Below are 16013 nucleotides of genomic sequence, written 5' to 3'. Positions count from 1 at the left end.
AACAAAGATCTGTTTTTCTATTGAAAATTCAACAAAGGAACAGATAAACCCCATTAGAAAAAATACATTGAAAGCGAAGACTGTCCTGTCGACGTATTAAAATCTATTTTTGCTACAAATGCTAACTAGAAACGCTTCTAAAACCTGAATTTTCGATGAAGGAAAAAGTACTACTGACATCAGCACTGGAATGAGGCGATATGCTGAGTCAAGATAAATTTTTCAAATTTTATCCATTTATTTTTTATGAAGCAAGCAGGAGCGGAAAAAGTTCACACAGAATAAATTAATTCTAGGGAGTACGAGAATATAGTGAGTCGTAAGAAAATAGGGCAAAAATAACGGTTGAGGTAGTCTAGGATCGAGAATGATTTTTGGATATTTCGCGGAATACAAAGAGTTGTTTTATGGCAAAGTAAAAGGTTTTGCTAAATTAAATACAAAGATACATGTAAAAAGTGGCTCTTAAAAGTTACAACGATTTCGATGAGAAAGACGAGCTTTTGTATGCCGGTAGAGGAACTGAGCCATTAGATTTTCGCCTGGAAAAGCGGGGCAATGAAGTCATAGACGGTGATTATTGGGTCAGGGAAATTCGGAAGGTAAATCGCTGTTTCGTCGGCAGAAAAGGAGTCATTAGTAGTTTCAGGGACCTTCATATCATGTTAATCCTAATGATTCGTTTATATATATATTATCTACCTGGTGCAAGTCAAGGGAACCGTTCTCTATTTCAAACTTGCTGTGATCCTTGTCGGACTTCCAAGTGTATGAAGAGATTCTGTAGTCAGTTGAAATGTGGTCCTCTGCGGTATCATCTTCCAGCTCCTCCATCATCATCACGACTAACGCGCCATGAAATCGTCCGCACTTGCCGGTGATTTGCACTTGGGTGAGGTCCAGACCTTCTGGCTGCCCCAAATCGATGTGTTGCACCAATGCACCTGTGTTCAGACTCCAAACAGCTACTTTCCTTCGTTCGGCGACTAGCAAGAGTTCACCGAAGCTGTCCATGCTCATAAGATCCTCCTCGTTGCGCCAAGCATGGCTATCTGAGTTTGAGTACAACTTGTGCTTTATTGCGCCTTTGACATCATAAACAAGAATAAGAGTTTCTGAGCATCGGGGAAGCAAATGATCGTTTATGATTTGAGCAATAGAAAAATGGGCTTTCTTCGAAGACGAGAAAAAAACTTTGCCTATCATCGAATGAAAATGATTCCCTGTTTCCTGACTCCCACAAAATGGCTGTATGTTTGGTCGTAAGCACCGCAAAATTGACTTTCGGGATCATCACGCTCTCGTCGGCATTGATGGTAGCAATTTCACCGGCAGCAGAATCTGTCTGATTCCGGTGCTTTTGATGCTTGGGGAAACTGGAATCACTCCTTGCCCAATATGAAGTGGCTGGAGACAAGTATGATATCTTGACATCGTTGGAGGCGGCAAGCTAAATATGGAATACTGGATGCTCTTTTCTGCATGATTTCCGCTGTCATGGCAGACAGCTCATTTCGAGCAATTTCAATTTCCGTCGTGGAATTAGGAAAGAAAAATCTTACCAGAAACCGCCCAGGTTGGTTTTCGTCAGGCTGAGAGAGTCTCACATGAACCCTATTCACACGGGCGGGAATCGGAAAAGTCTGAAGAGCAGTGACAGAGAAAGCGCAATCTCTGTTGATGAAACTAGGTGCTTCAACTGAAAAGAGTGTCACGACACTCCGTTCTTTGTCTGTCGCTGCGAGGAGACGGCCGCACACGTGCAGACGAGTTTTCTCATCTTGAGTACAATTTGGAATTATCCCGAGATGATTGAAGAAGTCACGCGACCAGATATGTATTTCGCCGGAGATCGTGGCTGAAAAAGACTAGTCAAAGAATTCAGACGAAGAGAGCGAATCTACCTGTTGCAATAAATTCGGGTGCGGCGGCAAAAGACGTTATTCTATTTTCAAAAGTATTCGGCCGTATCTGAAGATTTCTGACTTTGTAGGCGCCACTTTTCGAATAAAATTCGTCCATAATGTTTTTGAACCTGACGAAACGCGCCATCTCTGGAATTCTAAATTCGTCCGTTCGTGCTTTTTCGCTGATTTATTCTTGACAGATTTGGCGATCACTTTCCCATAAATATCCGTCTCCAAGTAGTTCTCCAGACGTTTTTCAAAGACCCTCAATTCTTTATCGACGAGCTATATAACTTATTCTTACTTCGAGTCGCTCAAGATCACCCTCCATGCGCGAGAAACAGCTGAACACGCGTACAGGTCCTTATTCGACAGGGAATAAAGAATTTTATCCGTGACGTGGTGCAAATTTCGCGAGTCTGCCTCCAACAAAATGTCCATTCTGCAAATCGGCATTTGAATTGATATTTAATTATTTGTTTATGAGAGACACTTTGAAAAGGGTGTGAAGGAAGCATTTCAGCGGTTTGTTTATCAAGTGAAGTTGATCAACGATCAAATCGAAGATGCTTATTAAAGGCACGCCTTCTTTTAAATACAGTTGAATGAATTTACAAAGTCGGAAGTCAAAAGCAATTTCGTACAGAAACTTCGGATGTCTTTTTGTTTTTTTAGAAGTGAAAAATATTTTGTAAGACTTTGAATACTACTATTTCGTCGGACTCACTCTGCGCGATTTGAAATAAGTGGCAAGAAAAGGAAGTGAGGCGCAGGGCAAATAACGGAAGCTCGACTCGTATTAATGACAGTTCATGTTCGGCTCGGTGGAGATCGTACAATCAGTTCAGCAATTCAACCGAGAACGCGGGAAACTCGTGAGTTCTCCCGTGACTCCAGGAAGCATTCGTATATAAAAGCGTACTCGGGATATTCGTGGCTTAATTTTTTCATCAACAAAGAGCAAAGAATTTGAAATTCTTACCAAATGCGCTTGAGATCGACTAGGTCTAATACTTTGCGTCCGTCGGAATGGAGATCCCAGATTTGTGCAAAGATGGGCGCCTGGCCGCCGAAGATTTTTGGAAAAACTGCTTGAATATCGCCAAGTGAAATCGCTCCGTCGTTGTCGACGTCCATGCACTTGACGAAATAGTGAATCTCTGATGAGTATTAAACCCGTTTTACCTCCATCAACTTCTCGTAGTTAATTCGCTCTGATGCAGGATAGAATGTTCCCAATCTTCTGTCGAGGAAGTTTTTGAAAGTGAAGCAGAATATGCCATCTTTGTCGTATTTGGCGAACACTTGCTTTGTAAAAAGGCCGATTGGGAGTTGAAGAAAAGTGCATAAGTTGTCGTAATCCGCGAGCTCTGGAAGAGAGTAGTAAGCAAACGCGAATTGATTAATGATTCAACCTTTTTTCTGACTAAGGGAGGCGAACTGTTTGAGTTCTTGGTATATTTTTCTCGGGAGAGGCCGCTTTGTTTTCTGTACGATTCGATATCGATGTTCGCGACGTGCCCAGGCAATCCATATTCAGTCGCTTTCATGTGTGCGAGCCCATCGTCGCGGGTTAAATTGAGAGCAGGGATTTCCAGCGAGTCAGCCATGACTTTTTGCACGCGTTCAGCGAATAGAGATGGATTTGCTGAAATAGTTTGTCAAAAGGCGAGAAATAAACTCGAAGGGAAAGGCTGGCCTCGGAATCCTGTAAACAGGAACAGGGATTTTGTTTTAGGGCCCATCTGCAACACAGGAAGCAGGACAGGATAAAGAACACAGGATACAGGTCCTGTTTTTTAGGTTTCACAGGCCTGTAAAGCCTGTAAAGTCAAATTTCAGGGTTTTAATTTTTAGTTGAATAATCGAAATTCCGAGGCCAGGGGAAAGGGAAATGACTCATTTCAAATGAGTTGAATTCAACTTTACCTTTTTCCTCTTTGGTCGGAGTGACGGGATCGAGAAAGTTTATTTCGACGTTGATACTAAACTGGCAGAGAGTGAGATAAATCATCTGCAGAAAACTGGGACCCATGAAGCACCAGGTGAAGGTGTCCCAGTTGTTGGTCCACTTCAAGGTAAGTGGCTGGACGACGGCTCCAGGATTGAAAGCTCCGTTCTTGAACTTCATCATTCCGAGACGGTTGTGGGTAGTCCCCTCGGGCCAGATCATCAGCTGCGGCCATTTAGGATCGGCGACACGCTGGTTTATCACTTCGATTGCGTTCGAGGTGGACGAACGATCCGTTCTGTCCACAAAGATTGAGCCTAACGAGCGAAACATTCGATACGAGAATTCGTTGCCATACGTTCCTCCGACCAAAGTCCATGGAAATGGACAGTGTGGAATCTGAAGAATCATTGGAAAGGGGCGTTAATTGAGAGCAAGTTCGCACCTGGTCAGCGATCATCGTGTCATAGACTGTGGAATGTGGGCCTAGCACAAGCACTTGCGCTTTGTCTTTGGAAACGGCAGTTCCCTTGGTGGTAACGCGTACGCCCAGGCATATTCGCCAGAAGCCGTAGCAAATGCGAGTGAGAAAATACTGCAGCTTTGATCGGAATCCAACAATGTCGTACTCATCTGCTTGAAGAGGAAGACCAATTGTTGTGATCACGCCTGCTATGTAGATCGCCGTCGCGGCTAGAATTGAGGCGCAGATTCGGAAAGGAACGAGTGTGAAAGTAGCGATGACGATCTAGAAGAAAATGAGAGTCGCGAAGAAGAATCGAACCAGATTATCAAATTAAGCCGAAACAAGATCAATGTCAATATTAACAAGAAAACGAAGACGGTGCCTATCTTACGTAAAAAACACGTTTCTCGAGTGAAGTACCTGTATGTATCGATACCAGGGTATTTCGAGGTCAAAGCGGAAGGGATTGACTGCTTCGTGGAGGTAGTGCGTCATTCTGCTTCTTTCTTCTAGCTCTCTACAATCGCCAACGTTAACGAATCTCGAAAATTTGCGCTTATCCCTTTACTACGAGCTTACTTCTCACGGATTGTTCATTGGGACACGGGAAGGAATGAGCCCGGCGAACCTACGCAAAAATAGCGCGAGTGATAATGCGCCGCGGAGTCCGACCTCAGGTGCACTTTTCCTTATCCTATCTTCGCTTTTATCAAATCACTCAATTAATCGAAAGCGAATTATATCACCCTAGCTCTTTTATTAAATAAATAATCGCGAAAAGCCCGTAAAATATATTTTCACCAAGTTTTAAAAACAACCTCGTAAAAATCCATCTTATGACTACATCAGTTTAAAACTCGGATAATCGAAGTTTAACCTTTTGAGCCTTTAACGGGCCGAATACCAGTATCTTCCTCTCTGTGTAAATATACCCGCGAGTCTTACGGCTGTTCTCTGATCTGCAGACACGTTTCGAAACAGCGTCTGCATTAACAAAGTCCAAGCTTATTTGGTCCTCAAAATGAGACAAAGACTAGAATTTTTGAATGGCTCGTAAATCAAACAAAATAGAAGCTTGCGCTGCGAGATATTCTGAAACGTGTGTTTTCGGTGTTTTTCCTTGAATGAGAATAGAAATTTATTCCTTTGAATTTAAAATAATGAACTCGTTAATAACATTAATTTTTTTTGTCAGCGTTTGGGCGTGAACGTCCGGCTGCCAGTGACCTCGTCTGAATTGAGCTTCTCAAGGCGTCTGTTTGCATAGCGTAGTTTGTATTCTAAAAGAGAGAATGAAAGACAGGCCGGAAGAAGATGGAAATACCAATGTTATGAATATCCATTCTGCGGATGTTCTTTCCCTTCGCGAATTCTTCCCGCACTTTGGCTTGGGAGCTGGGCATGCCTTTCGTCGCGCGCAATAAATTTTTATAACACGTGAGAACTTGCTGCTGCAATTGACTTTTTACCATTCTTCTGAATATAATTGCAGTGAGAGGAGCCACTCATCTTTTGGCAGTTAATAAAAATAATATTACAAGAGTTAAATGAGTCCGTTTTCCGTTTCTTCTTCTTCATTTTTATCAGTTGGGGTCGGTGTCGAATTGTTCAGGACAACTTCTGAGTTGATCTTTTCTTTTTTGAGGAAGCGGACGATTTGCTTCCCGGAGACTTTTCGAAGTCCTTGTCCTGGAGATCGCTTTTCTCGATTTCATCAAAAGTTCAGTCGACAGTGGACAAAAAAAGAGTTGTTTGATGAATCTTTCCTGATAGCCAGGGTTGGAGAATACAATCGTATCTGCTTGCTCGCCCCGCTTAAGCATCCGCGGCGGATTCCACTTCACTCTGGTTAAGGGAGCAACGCTAACTCCGCTTCCTTCGTCGACGGGGTTTGGCTTTTTAAGCTTTGGTGGCGAGTCTGGCGCTGGCTTAGGATAGAAGATGCCTTTAGGCCGATCTTTCATCTCTTCTTCGTTTACAAATCGCACGATTGGCGAGCGCTTATGGACTACTCGTATTGGGGTCTGCATGTACTTTCTGTCTTTTGTGCAAACCGGCGACTCACAATCGTCTACGTAAAGCCTATTTGAGAAGCTCCCATCTAGTGGACTTTTAAACTCGCTTTTCTTGGGCCGTGGCAGTCCTCCACAATCGTCTAAAAATTACGATACGAGTCAATTGAAAATAGAATGCGCTTTACCTTGTTCTGAGTCTGTTTGACCACCCTTCTTTACCGAAGAATTCTGATTCCCAGTAGCTTCTTCGTCTGAATTCAAAGTTGCCCTCTTCTTTCGAGGATTTATTTTGTCAGTATCTGTTTTTGAGATTGCAGTTTCGGAGTTATCTTCTTCATCTGAGCTGAGAGACACGTTTTTAAGCTTTCTGGTCTTCTTCCCGGGCTTTACTTCTATGTATGGCGTCTCGGCCTCTTTTTGAGTGGAAGAGGCAACTGGCTGAAATTTCTCAGCTTCATCTAGCTCATCGATTTCTGTGGCTTGTTGAAACATTGGCTTCGGCAGGTTTTCTTTCTCCTGGAATTTTAACACTGAGGCAGATATTGAAACATAATTTATCATACCTCATCGGAGGAAATAACCACTGTTGAAATCTGACTGGCATCTTTGCCCAGTTGTCCCATGAGTCCCCTGGTCAGATATCCGACATTATCTTTTCCTGCAGGAGCAGGCTTTTTGGACTGGGGCGCTGGCATCTCTTCCTCATCATCGTCAGAAGATACAATAATCCTACGTTTTCGGGGCATTTTCAAGTCTGAAAGTGATTTGTTTAGTTTCGCCTTTTACTTTTTTTGTGAATCAGAGTTTTCAAGCTTTTTCGAAAGTTTGAGCATAAAATGATCCATCTCATCCATGTCTTCAGTCTTTTCAGGCGGAACGAATTTAGTTGAAATATCAGTCGGCTGCCCACGATACTCGAGACATTCGCTCGTTATTCTGATTTGAATTACTTCGGGAAATGGTTCTCCATACGCCCACTTATCCTTGGCAAAAATATATAAAAATGAATCCACGACAGAACTCACCTTGTCAACACCAGCAGCTCGCAAGTCCTCCCTCGAAGCTTTTCTCACATATTCGTCGATCTGCTCTATGGGAATTACTCTTTGGGATAAAGTTTGTTCTGCGCGCCTTTTTTCGTGGAGAATCGCATTTCTCGGCAATCCCCACATATTCAGCTTGAATACTTCCAAGTTCATCCGCCTCTGCGTGATCGAGTAGATATTATTCAACATGTCTTGGTTGTTTCTGTGCGCCATTTGATCATTTCCACTAGTAAATTCAGAACCGCCGGACTGCCCACAGACGAGCCCGACGAGACAACTCGCGATGATGAGAAATCCAAAGAATTTCGCTTTTAATGATAAATATCCATATAACCTAAAAAGGTTTAACTTAGGGGCCGCTCGGATTTATTTCGGACTTACACTCTTTTTGTGAACAGAATAAATGTCGATCCATAGAGCGTAACTCTGTAACAATCTGGGCAGATTTCCGAGACATAATACTCATGCTGCAAGTATTTGCTTGTGTTTTCGTGAACCATGTAGCGGGTTTCAGAGGGCAGAACATTGAAACGCCACCATTCGACCCAAGGCCACTTGTGAATTTTGAGTCGCTTTTCTGGATCCAATTCGGTCATCCAGTCACGCCCGAATCCCAGACTCTTCAAAATTACTTCGGGGATGGTGAGGTCTCGATAGTGTTTCGAATCTTCAAGTTTGAGTGGATTATTTGTTTTGTTGAGCACAGGCGTGTCGATTTTCCCATCTTCTTTTGCTTTTTCTGCCACCTAAAGTTTGATTATTTTTCTGGAAGGCAAACCTCCACAATTGACTCCAAAAGACGGACCTTCTATACCTTGTAAAGCTGAAACCCGCCGATTCCCCATGCAACTGCGATTCCAAAAGTGATTTGCTTTCTGTATTTCGAAGTCCGAATCGACTGTACAATCGAAGCATTTCTTGATAACGCTCGAACGATTCCGATGGTCATTCTACAAAACAAGATTTTTTAACAAAGTTAGATTTGAATCTTTATCACATTTAGCTTCAGGAGAATTTTTTGACTTTCGTTTTGGAGATTGAAAGCTGGCCTCCTTTCCAAGAGCCGATGGACTGTCGATTTGAGTTCTTCGTCCTGTCAGACCAGAAAGTGTTCTTGATCTTCTTCGGCTTCGTCAACGAGGGAGCGGTCATAAACGCCATCGACGGATCTTCTGAGGCCTTCTTTTCTGCTGCATCGATAGCTGCTTGCTTTTTCTCTTCCATCATCACTGGAAAATAAAAGGAAAAGAAGATTATTTACATGATCTATGAACCTTTGTAGTTTTTCCATTCTGCTTTCGGCGCTTTCGCCCCGAGTTTAATTAATCTTGCGCGTTCACGTTTTCTTCTTTCCTCGGGCGTATAGCCTTGGAGACCGTACTGTTGCACTTTAAATTTCACATCTTCGATTTGCTGACGCATTTCTTTCTTCGTGATTTGCTCCATCTCCACAACCTTTCTTTTGTTCCGTCTCTTATCTATTGACTTAGCTTCTCGTTCACGTCTGGCCTTTTCGCGTTTTTCCTTGGCCGCTTGCATTGGGTCTGAAGCTCATTTAATTTTTGTTAATCCATAAAAAGAACTACCTACGAAGGTGATGATCTCTGGCTGCGAGTCCTCGTCGGATTCCGATTCGACTTCATCTGACGCTTCTCCTTGATCATTTACTTCTTCCGTCTCTCTTGTGTTTGGCTCTTTTGTGTCTTCGCATTCGTCTTCCGAATCTTGCTCCGTCGTTCTTTCTTCCTCTGAGGAACTTTCTGAAGATTCGTTTTCTTCTTCAATTTCGAGTATTTTTCGACTCTTTGCTTGTGAAACGATTGGGGGAATTTCCTTTTCTTTTACTAAAATTCCATTTTCGTCCTGTAATAAAATTTCCAATTTCGCACGTCGTTTCTTTCCCGATACCATTCTTTGAGAGATAAATTAATTTCTAATCAACACCTAAAAACGTCGACCTCAAGACATAGTCTACCTTGCTGCTTACATTATTCTTTCAAACATGAATTGAATACAAAAACAAGATTGCTCGAATTAAGCAAATTTATATTTTTGTCGTTTATTCGTGAGGTATTTGTTCGACAGCATTGTCGGCAGTGTAAATGATCCGGTGGAGTATATAAAAATCGTGTGTGTGAAAAGTACAAAAATATATTATTTCTACTCTGATTTTGGACTCATCATTCGAAGACAGATTCGTATCCTTCGTCAATGTCGCTATGGTAGAAGCCAGGGTTCGCTGCTTCCCAAGCCCGAACTCGAACACTGAACTCGTCGAGTTCACGGAGCACTAGAATTTAATTTTAATCAGAGATCATGATAAGAAGTCTTTTACTTTGATCAATATGATCGATATCCTGAGAAGTTCGATCAAACTTGGCATTTAGGATGAGGAACTCTCGTTCTAACTGGAGGTATTCAACCTCTACTGGGTTGTACTGGTATTCAGCATGATCATGTGCCATGATTCTGAAAAGAAAATGATTGCGAGAGAATTACAAAGCAGGCGAATAGATGGTTCTAAAAGAGGTAGAGGGTTTAACAAGGAACATAATAAGAAAAGACCGAAATGAACTGATTTGAAATTGAAAACAATATTAAAAAATAAGAAACATCTAGAAAATATATTGTTTTAAGGTCAAGTTACAGGATAAGCAGTTTTTTGCCGATTAAGCGGAGTTTGATTAGATAAAGACGAATAATAAATATAGACGAAACAGCAAGAAGTTAGCTTTGGTTACTTCTTGGTCGGATTAGAATTGACTTTTCATTTAGGCCTTCTGCTGGACCACCAGCGGGTAGAATATAGTCGCCAGGAAATCGCGACGTGTCAAAGTTGAACAATTGAGTGTTCGATTCTGCTAGAGACTCCCAGCTCCAAATTTTCAAACCTTGAAATAAAAGTGGGTATTTTTTATCAATATATTTCAATTCATACCTGGAGCTCGCCCTTGTTTAGCAAAAAGGAAAAGGGGGTTTTCTGAGGGATCGACGTCGAAAATTGCATCTTTTGTCTCTTTATTGATTTTCCCCCACTTTTTGCAGAAGAAATGATTTTTCACCTAGACATCAGTAAGATTTAAGAAGGCCATGAAGATTCTTACTTTTGTTCCAGGAGTTTTGACGATTCCTCTTTGATTGGTGTCGATTTGCGCTCCAACAAGGAAACCAGTCACGATTCCCCAGTGGCTCTTCTCGCCGTTCTTTTTCGTCTAAAATAATTTATTTTACCAAGCAATTGAAGCATGATTTCTACCGGTCTGTGATCATGATCAGCATCGTGGGGAATTAGGAATGGATAACCAGCTGCGAGATGCTCGAGAATCTTTCTGCGGTACTGATCAATCGGGCCTTGAAGCACTTCAGTCTCGCACAGGAGAATTTCTTCGATAAGTTTTGCCAGATCTTGGGCCTCGAACATCTCACCCTGCTTTGTGTAGCCCCGTTCCTTCGCCTTTTCGAAGAAATCTTCCAAATCTAAGTTCTGGGCGAAGGGCACTCGGATCGCTTCTGCCGCCATCAGCGAAGCAGCAAGACCGCACATGGGCTGCTTCGAGCCTTGAAGGTAGCTCTCGACTGATGTATTGCAAGAGATCCACGAAAAACCTCCTTTGCGAAGAATCGAGTCTTCCGCGTTGGAAGATGCCAGCTCCTTCGAATAAAGCAGGATTTCTCCTTCGCCAAGTGAAACTAAGTAAACGAAATTTAAGTCGTTGCTTGAGTGACAGAATACGAACCTTGCTCAATCTCTGACTTTTCGCGAGAGCCAGGAACTCTTCCTGGCTCGAATCTTCTTAACTTTACCATTCTTGGATTTTTGTTAGGTTCCCTCCAGTCCATCGGCGGGGGCGGCGGACCAGGAGGTGTTTTGTGCCTCAGCCGCACCGCTTCTGCATTTTGCTCTTTGATAGCTTGAAGCCTTTCATGAGGAGTGTTCATGCCTCATTCGATCCCCACTGTCTAATTAATCTCACTTGTCACCACATAAACGCGCGCTTGAAAACCCTCAGAACCCTTCCAAAAAAGGGCACAAAAGTAAAATAATCAAAACTCGTAGTACAAGAAGAGTGAGCGAGCTCAAAATATTTTTAGCACTCGAGAAATCAACGAAGATATTGAATCACAAAGCATACTGGATGTCTTGATGTCAAAGAGAGATTTTTTATTGACACTCTCGAGTTAGTTTTGAATTATTTCAAAGAACGTTTAGCATTGTATGATGAGAGGTAAGACGTCCACCCGCTCTGAAAGGCGGAGTTGTTCGAAAATTGGATCCGTATATTTCGATTTCAAACTTTTCCACACTCACGAGGAATATTGTGTGCTTCTTTTCGACAAGAAGGAGGCGATTATCCGCTGTTACGAGCTGAAAGACATTCTTTGACTCCATTGCAATGATGCCTAGGCAAAAACTTCGAGTCAGTCTATTTCTCTAATCAATACACCACCTTGGAGTCCAATCTTGCTTTTACATCGCGAGTACTTGACAGTCACCTTGGCACCAATGTAATTGGCACGGGTTAGAATGTCGTGATAGTTTGCCAAATTTCCTCCTTTCCCGCTACTTGCTGGTAACAAGGATAACATGTACTTTTCCCAGAGCTTGTTCACCTTTTCAAAGTTTGCATATTCCACTAATATAAAAACACTGAATTGAAATGACAGTTTTTTCTTAAAATTTACCTTTTTCCTCGCCAATTCTGAAGAGCTTCAAGACTTTTCGATCCTTCCCACTCAATCTTTTTGAGGTTTTTCTTTTGATATTTTCTATTCGTCTTGCAATCTTTTTTCTGTCAGAGTCAAGTTGAATCGGTACATTTCGCAGTCTTTTTAGGGTTTGCTCGTTTTGACTCTTCTGGTGTTTCTTTCCATATGCCTCCACGATATCTTCAATGTATTGTCGCCGTGCTCTCACCATTCTTAATAAAGAAATAATGTTTTTTGATCTGTTTTCACTCTTCAAGATCTTCTATCTTATGTTTGTCTTGCAGAACATGGAATTTTAATGCCGCCTGTTGTATTTCCTCGTGGCTTAGCTCGGGAATGTGTTTGAACTTGCCCACAGTGAGCCCGTGAAAATGCTTCTCTTTCGTGTAAGAAAGTTTATGAAATCCGAGTAATTCTAAAGATAGGCAGGTAAATACGCAGTAGGACCGAAAACGTACCCAAGCCAGAGAACCAATCTCTAATGAGGTGCATGTGTTTGTTCTGACAGGCTGAATCAGGCGATGCTATTAAAAGTAACCCACCAAGGACGAGGCACTTGTTAGCACTCATCAAGGCTAACAAAGATAAAAGACACGTATCACAGCCTTTTGCAGTACCTTTGACTCTGAGAACTGGATCTGGAATAAATGTCAAAACGTACAAAAACGAAACTGCGTTGAAATCGGAGCCCAGCTGCATGATACTCCCATTGGAAATAGTCGTCTTGCCTCCGACAACTGCATTTGTCATGTCAAGACAGTAGACATTTGTGTTCGCCGGGGCAATGTCAACTGGGATAATCTCATGGTCAAAGAGTTCTTTTGTGAGGCCATTGCAACTAATCGAGAGTGTTTATTCGCAAGTAAGACAACTAATCCGCAAAAGTGCGTCCACACCCGCCTGCCTACATCGAGCATTTTCAACTTTTTGTCTGACGGCAATGGCGGTATTTGCAATTCTGAATGCTGCTTGCAAAATTTAGCGTGTCTCTTTTGAATGTAATCGGCAAGTTTTTTCCCACACCATTCGGTTCTTGAGGCTCCATCGCCGTCTTTTTCCCACGTTCTCGAGAGGATATCCATCGCACATGCGTACTCTCGCAAAGTTTCTTTGTCTGTCACAACTAATTCAGCGCTGCATTACACGATTTATAGAAACGAACTCACTTTGCTGCCATAAGAGCTTGGAACTGCCGCTTTTCAAGAATTCTCTGCGATGTCGCTTATGAATCGACTTGACTACAAATGCTGGTGATCCGATCTTGGTTTTATCACTCGAGTTCATGAACTTATTTTTTTGTCCCTGCACTTTGCACGAGATATTCGCGCCCCTGAAATAACGCCCTTATTTTCTTGCTTGTTACATTTGAGAAAGAAAGACTGATCAAATAGGCCTTAAATTAAGACTCTTAATTTTAGTTTAATAAATCAGCAGATTAGCCACATTTGCATTAAAGGTGGAGAAAGTCAACGTGTATGCCACACGGGATGAGTAGAGCACGCTTAGAAAGCAATTTTTCAATAATAATAACAGACTGATAATTTCAATGATTTGAAGGCAGTAGGGTTTGAACGTACTGCGCGAATTCGTGGCAGGATTCTAACAGAGGCAGTTAAAAGTATTTTTCAATGAAAGGCGGGGTGAAGAACACATTTTGAGCATCTATACGATGCGCGAATACGCGAAGGCTTGATATGCACCCGCAAGGAGAAACAAAGGCGAACAGTGACGTCAGTCATACATAAGAGGAATAGGGAGATTTGCCCGAGCTTGCTGGGCATCTCGGCGAGGATCATTTCTTTGAGGTAATGGGGAGTATCTGTGTTGCCCTCGTCCTCGTCCGCGTGGACCACCTCGACCACGTCCTCGTCCACGACCTCGTGGGCCACCTCTTCCGTACTCGTAATACCGACTTCTTCGATGACGTCCGATCACTGAGTATCCCTCTAGATTCGATGATTAGGCATTGAGGGAATGGAAAACTAACCATCAGGACGTGGGCCTCTGGTAACGTAGTTGCTATTTCTGTCTGCGGCGACCAGTTTGAACAGGAACACCTGGCCGGTCAAGGATACCACCGACATTGTGCCGTCATCACCGATGGATAAATTGCTGGGGCGTTGAATGGCTCCTTCGGGAAACTGGAGGCAGCATAGGAAGTTGCCGTCTTTGTCAAACGCTTGGATTCTGCTGCTCTTAGAACAGATTGCGAGAAAGTTTCCTTGAAAATATTTATCAAAAATTGTACTTTCAATTGAATTACCGTCTTTATCGAAGCAGACACCAGCAGCCTGGATGAATTCGCCATCCGCATCACTCTTCGCCTCACCAACTCTTTTTCGTACTCTCCCCTCCAAGTCAGTCAGCCAGATTCCCTGGCCTGCTGGACTCATGTCTGACAGGGCGATTGTGTTACCGATTCCGGCTGCGAATCGAATCGTGTGCCAACCCGTTTCATCGACGTCTAGATCCCCGAAAGCAATAGGCTTGTCCATTAATTTCTAAGACATAAGAATTACAAACGAATTACTAATGTTACCTCTTTTAGATCTTTGTCATAAATTCTGAAGCGAAAGTAGGCTTGTCGGCTGTCCTGAACAACAAACAAAATACAGCCATCGTCCTTGCGGATTGGAATCATTCCGTAGATGTCGCCTCCTGGAGCGGTTGGTTGACAGGAAGCAATGTGTTGCCCGGTGCAAGAGTATTTATGCGCGCCCCTCTTGTCCGCCACGAGGATCGACTCGTCTAGAATGGTTGAGAAGCGATGAAAACAGACTTTATCTGTTAGTGAATAAATTATTACCAAGCAGAATCGTCGCGATCGTGGGCTCCAGCAATTGAGCGGGACCACCGTTTCGGTCCTCGTCGGGGAGCGTCATATTGTGGGTGCCATCGTGATCGTGGAATTCGACGGTGCCGTTGTTCATGTTTGCAATCATCACTTCATCCTAGAACTGAATGTCACTCGCGCCATGAAAAGGAGCAGCGCATACTAATCAACAATCATGTAACGTTTAATAACGACTTTATTGCAATAAAAATTAGTAAAATTAAGAAGCATTCTTGGAAAATCTAAGAAAGCACAAATTCTATGTTACACCACTATTTGTAATTCACCGGATATTTGCTTTTTTACCGAGATCAGGATTTCCGACGAAGATTTCTCTAAAATGTTGAGTAGAAATGATGAAGTTCATGAAGAATTAGAGAAATTTTAAGTAAAACTTACCAAGAGCAATTCGCAGCCCATGGGCATCCGGTACTGGCCGAAACTTCGGATGAAATTCGCTTGGATTGTTTCGCCTTCTTGCAGGAGCTCTGTAAGGCTGAACTGTGAGATTTCCTTGCCTATCGGTGGCCCGATACTAAAATGTACACTAGGAAATCGGAAAGAGTATCAAAAGCTTACGTGTCTCGTTCAGCGAGGGACAAAAGTGGTGCATCCGCGATAATCGCGCTCATTCTAACATAAAGAAAAGTATTAGTAAACTAGGGTCAGGATTAAAATGATAGGTGGTGCAAAATAATATGTACAAAAGTGAGTGAAGTAAAATAAAAATAAAATATCGAATTTGCATGATTCTCTTTGAATTTTAAATTAGCACTATTTGGAACGAGTTTATGTTCTTGAATATTTGATTGTTCAAATATCAAATCACGGAGTCGAGCCAGTCTTCTAAATCCGATTCACTTGAGGAACCTTCTTCGGCTGATATTGTCTCTTCTTTGTCCGCTTCAATTTCTTTACTTGGTCTTTCTTCGGGTCGTTTCTTTTCTGCTTCGCTGTTTTCTTCTTTCTGGGCGGCTTGCGGATCATCTATTTCTTCTTCAGTTGGAGGGGTCATTTCTGACTCTTCTTCATCTTCGGGACGATTTTCGGCCTTTCGCGCTGCCTTTTCACGGATTTAATATTTCCTC

The 16013-nt window shown here is 42.5% G+C and overlaps 7 protein-coding genes and 1 long non-coding RNA gene across 11 annotated transcripts; all 8 read right to left on the bottom strand.

Annotated features, from left to right (window-relative positions):
• Window positions 1–218: 218 nt before the first annotated feature.
• On the bottom strand, window positions 219–5257 carry LOC145706758 (lysophosphatidylcholine acyltransferase 1-like). Of its 3 annotated transcripts, none has more exons than XM_081784199.1 (12): window positions 5202–5257; window positions 4745–4841; window positions 4304–4606; window positions 3837–4257; window positions 3323–3555; window positions 3093–3277; window positions 2890–3047; window positions 2212–2844; window positions 1905–2172; window positions 1563–1858; window positions 703–1450; window positions 219–653 (listed from the first exon to the last, which is right to left on the bottom strand). In XM_081784199.1, the coding sequence occupies exons 2-6, from the start codon at window positions 4817–4819 to the stop codon at window positions 3098–3100; spliced, it is 1212 nt and encodes a 403-aa protein (XP_081640325.1). In that variant the 5' UTR covers window positions 4820–4841; window positions 5202–5257; the 3' UTR covers window positions 219–653; window positions 703–1450; window positions 1563–1858; window positions 1905–2172; window positions 2212–2844; window positions 2890–3047; window positions 3093–3097. The 3 variants fall into 3 exon arrangements, with proteins under 3 accessions (XP_081640325.1, XP_081640324.1, XP_081640323.1); XM_081784198.1 differs by lacking the exon at window positions 5202–5257 and adding an exon at window positions 4904–5077; XM_081784197.1 differs by lacking the exon at window positions 5202–5257 and having other exon boundaries at window positions 4745–5076.
• Window positions 5258–5674: 417 nt separating this feature from the next.
• LOC145706760 (uncharacterized) lies at window positions 5675–7094 on the bottom strand. The gene is made up of 4 exons (XM_081784200.1): window positions 6903–7094; window positions 6525–6855; window positions 5863–6479; window positions 5675–5800 (listed from the first exon to the last, which is right to left on the bottom strand). Exons 1-3 carry the CDS (start codon window positions 7083–7085, stop codon window positions 5908–5910), a joined length of 1086 nt encoding a protein of 361 aa, XP_081640326.1. The 5' UTR covers window positions 7086–7094; the 3' UTR covers window positions 5675–5800; window positions 5863–5907.
• Window positions 7095–7121: 27 nt separating this feature from the next.
• LOC145709026 (uncharacterized) lies at window positions 7122–8521 on the bottom strand. Its single transcript, XM_081786714.1, has 5 exons — window positions 8383–8521; window positions 8200–8335; window positions 7767–8131; window positions 7365–7719; window positions 7122–7322 (listed from the first exon to the last, which is right to left on the bottom strand). The coding sequence occupies exons 2-5, from the start codon at window positions 8332–8334 to the stop codon at window positions 7122–7124; spliced, it is 1056 nt and encodes a 351-aa protein (XP_081642840.1). The 5' UTR covers window position 8335; window positions 8383–8521.
• Window positions 8522–9437: 916 nt separating this feature from the next.
• Window positions 9438–9851, bottom strand: LOC145706765 (uncharacterized). The gene is made up of 2 exons (XR_014134708.1): window positions 9721–9851; window positions 9438–9675 (listed from the first exon to the last, which is right to left on the bottom strand). It is a non-coding gene; the product is annotated as an uncharacterized LOC145706765 (long non-coding RNA).
• Window positions 9852–9880: 29 nt separating this feature from the next.
• Window positions 9881–11328, bottom strand: LOC145706761 (actin maturation protease-like). The gene is made up of 5 exons (XM_081784201.1): window positions 11123–11328; window positions 10642–11075; window positions 10490–10597; window positions 10324–10447; window positions 9881–10276 (listed from the first exon to the last, which is right to left on the bottom strand). The coding sequence occupies exons 1-5, from the start codon at window positions 11322–11324 to the stop codon at window positions 10113–10115; spliced, it is 1032 nt and encodes a 343-aa protein (XP_081640327.1). The 5' UTR covers window positions 11325–11328; the 3' UTR covers window positions 9881–10112.
• A 198-nt stretch (window positions 11329–11526) lies between these two features.
• Window positions 11527–12325, bottom strand: LOC145706763 (ribonuclease P protein subunit p29-like). Of its 2 annotated transcripts, XM_081784205.1 has the most exons (4): window positions 12069–12325; window positions 11834–12019; window positions 11695–11786; window positions 11527–11629 (listed from the first exon to the last, which is right to left on the bottom strand). In XM_081784205.1, the coding sequence occupies exons 1-4, from the start codon at window positions 12301–12303 to the stop codon at window positions 11576–11578; spliced, it is 567 nt and encodes a 188-aa protein (XP_081640331.1). In that variant the 5' UTR covers window positions 12304–12325; the 3' UTR covers window positions 11527–11575. The 2 variants fall into 2 exon arrangements, with proteins under 2 accessions (XP_081640331.1, XP_081640330.1); XM_081784204.1 differs by having other exon boundaries at window positions 11578–11786.
• Window positions 12323–13443, bottom strand: LOC145706762 (S-adenosylmethionine sensor upstream of mTORC1-like). The gene is made up of 5 exons (XM_081784203.1): window positions 13259–13443; window positions 12993–13215; window positions 12710–12930; window positions 12551–12667; window positions 12323–12507 (listed from the first exon to the last, which is right to left on the bottom strand). The coding sequence occupies exons 1-5, from the start codon at window positions 13374–13376 to the stop codon at window positions 12338–12340; spliced, it is 849 nt and encodes a 282-aa protein (XP_081640329.1). The 5' UTR covers window positions 13377–13443; the 3' UTR covers window positions 12323–12337.
• A 35-nt stretch (window positions 13444–13478) lies between these two features.
• On the bottom strand, window positions 13479–15984 carry LOC145706757 (uncharacterized). Its single transcript, XM_081784196.1, has 7 exons — window positions 15505–15984; window positions 15325–15460; window positions 14899–15043; window positions 14632–14840; window positions 14356–14593; window positions 14080–14313; window positions 13479–14038 (listed from the first exon to the last, which is right to left on the bottom strand). The coding sequence occupies exons 1-7, from the start codon at window positions 15555–15557 to the stop codon at window positions 13824–13826; spliced, it is 1230 nt and encodes a 409-aa protein (XP_081640322.1). The 5' UTR covers window positions 15558–15984; the 3' UTR covers window positions 13479–13823.
• Window positions 15985–16013: the final 29 nt, after the last annotated feature.

The sequence above is a fragment of the Oikopleura dioica genome, chromosome XSR (genome assembly GCF_907165135.1).
Source record: "Oikopleura dioica chromosome XSR, OKI2018_I68_1.0, whole genome shotgun sequence".
In the NCBI taxonomy this organism is placed as follows: Eukaryota; Metazoa; Chordata; class Appendicularia; order Copelata; family Oikopleuridae; genus Oikopleura; species Oikopleura dioica.
The sequence above is the reverse complement of the archived record's forward strand: the minus strand, read 5'-3'. Positions and strand labels throughout refer to the sequence as shown.

Bases quoted from the DNA above. Each gene is read 5' to 3' on its own strand.
- LOC145706758 (XM_081784199.1), bottom strand. From the start codon at position 4,819: ATGACGCACTACCTCCACGAAGCAGTCAATCCCTTCCGCTTTGACCTC. The intron at 4,607-4,744 runs GTACTTCACTCG...ATTTTCTTCTAG, and splicing joins CCTGGTATCGATACATACAG to ATCGTCATCGCTACTTTCAC. The intron at 3,556-3,836 runs GTAAAGTTGAAT...AAACTATTTCAG, and splicing joins TCCGACCAAAGAGGAAAAAG to CAAATCCATCTCTATTCGCT.
- LOC145706760 (XM_081784200.1), bottom strand. From the start codon at position 7,085: ATGCCCCGAAAACGTAGGATTATTGTATCTTCTGACGATGATGAGGAA. The intron at 6,856-6,902 runs GTATGATAAATT...TTAAAATTCCAG, and splicing joins TGGTTATTTCCTCCGATGAG to GAGAAAGAAAACCTGCCGAA. The intron at 6,480-6,524 runs GTAAAGCGCATT...CGTAATTTTTAG, and splicing joins TCAAACAGACTCAGAACAAG to ACGATTGTGGAGGACTGCCA.
- LOC145709026 (XM_081786714.1), bottom strand. From the start codon at position 8,334: ATGACCATCGGAATCGTTCGAGCGTTATCAAGAAATGCTTCGATTGTA. The intron at 8,132-8,199 runs GTATAGAAGGTC...ATCAAACTTTAG, and splicing joins GCGGGTTTCAGCTTTACAAG to GTGGCAGAAAAAGCAAAAGA. The intron at 7,720-7,766 runs GTAAGTCCGAAA...AAACCTTTTTAG, and splicing joins ATTCTGTTCACAAAAAGAGT to GTTATATGGATATTTATCAT.
- LOC145706761 (XM_081784201.1), bottom strand. From the start codon at position 11,324: ATGAACACTCCTCATGAAAGGCTTCAAGCTATCAAAGAGCAAAATGCA. The intron at 11,076-11,122 runs GTTCGTATTCTG...TCGTTTACTTAG, and splicing joins AAAGTCAGAGATTGAGCAAG to TTTCACTTGGCGAAGGAGAA. The intron at 10,598-10,641 runs GTAGAAATCATG...AAATTATTTTAG, and splicing joins CTGATCATGATCACAGACCG to ACGAAAAAGAACGGCGAGAA.
- LOC145706763 (XM_081784204.1), bottom strand. From the start codon at position 12,303: ATGGTGAGAGCACGGCGACAATACATTGAAGATATCGTGGAGGCATAT. The intron at 12,020-12,068 runs GTAAATTTTAAG...TTTTTATATTAG, and splicing joins CAGAATTGGCGAGGAAAAAG to TGGAATATGCAAACTTTGAA. The intron at 11,787-11,833 runs GTGGTGTATTGA...GTTTTTGCCTAG, and splicing joins AAGCAAGATTGGACTCCAAG to GCATCATTGCAATGGAGTCA.
- LOC145706762 (XM_081784203.1), bottom strand. From the start codon at position 13,376: ATGAACTCGAGTGATAAAACCAAGATCGGATCACCAGCATTTGTAGTC. The intron at 12,931-12,992 runs GCGGGTGTGGAC...ACTCTCGATTAG, and splicing joins AAAATGCTCGATGTAGGCAG to TTGCAATGGCCTCACAAAAG. The intron at 12,668-12,709 runs GTACTGCAAAAG...TATCTTTGTTAG, and splicing joins TCCAGTTCTCAGAGTCAAAG to CCTTGATGAGTGCTAACAAG.
- LOC145706757 (XM_081784196.1), bottom strand. From the start codon at position 15,557: ATGAGCGCGATTATCGCGGATGCACCACTTTTGTCCCTCGCTGAACGA. The intron at 15,044-15,324 runs GTAAGTTTTACT...ATTCAGTTCTAG, and splicing joins TGGGCTGCGAATTGCTCTTG to GATGAAGTGATGATTGCAAA. The intron at 14,594-14,631 runs GTAACATTAGTA...CTTATGTCTTAG, and splicing joins ATGACAAAGATCTAAAAGAG to AAATTAATGGACAAGCCTAT.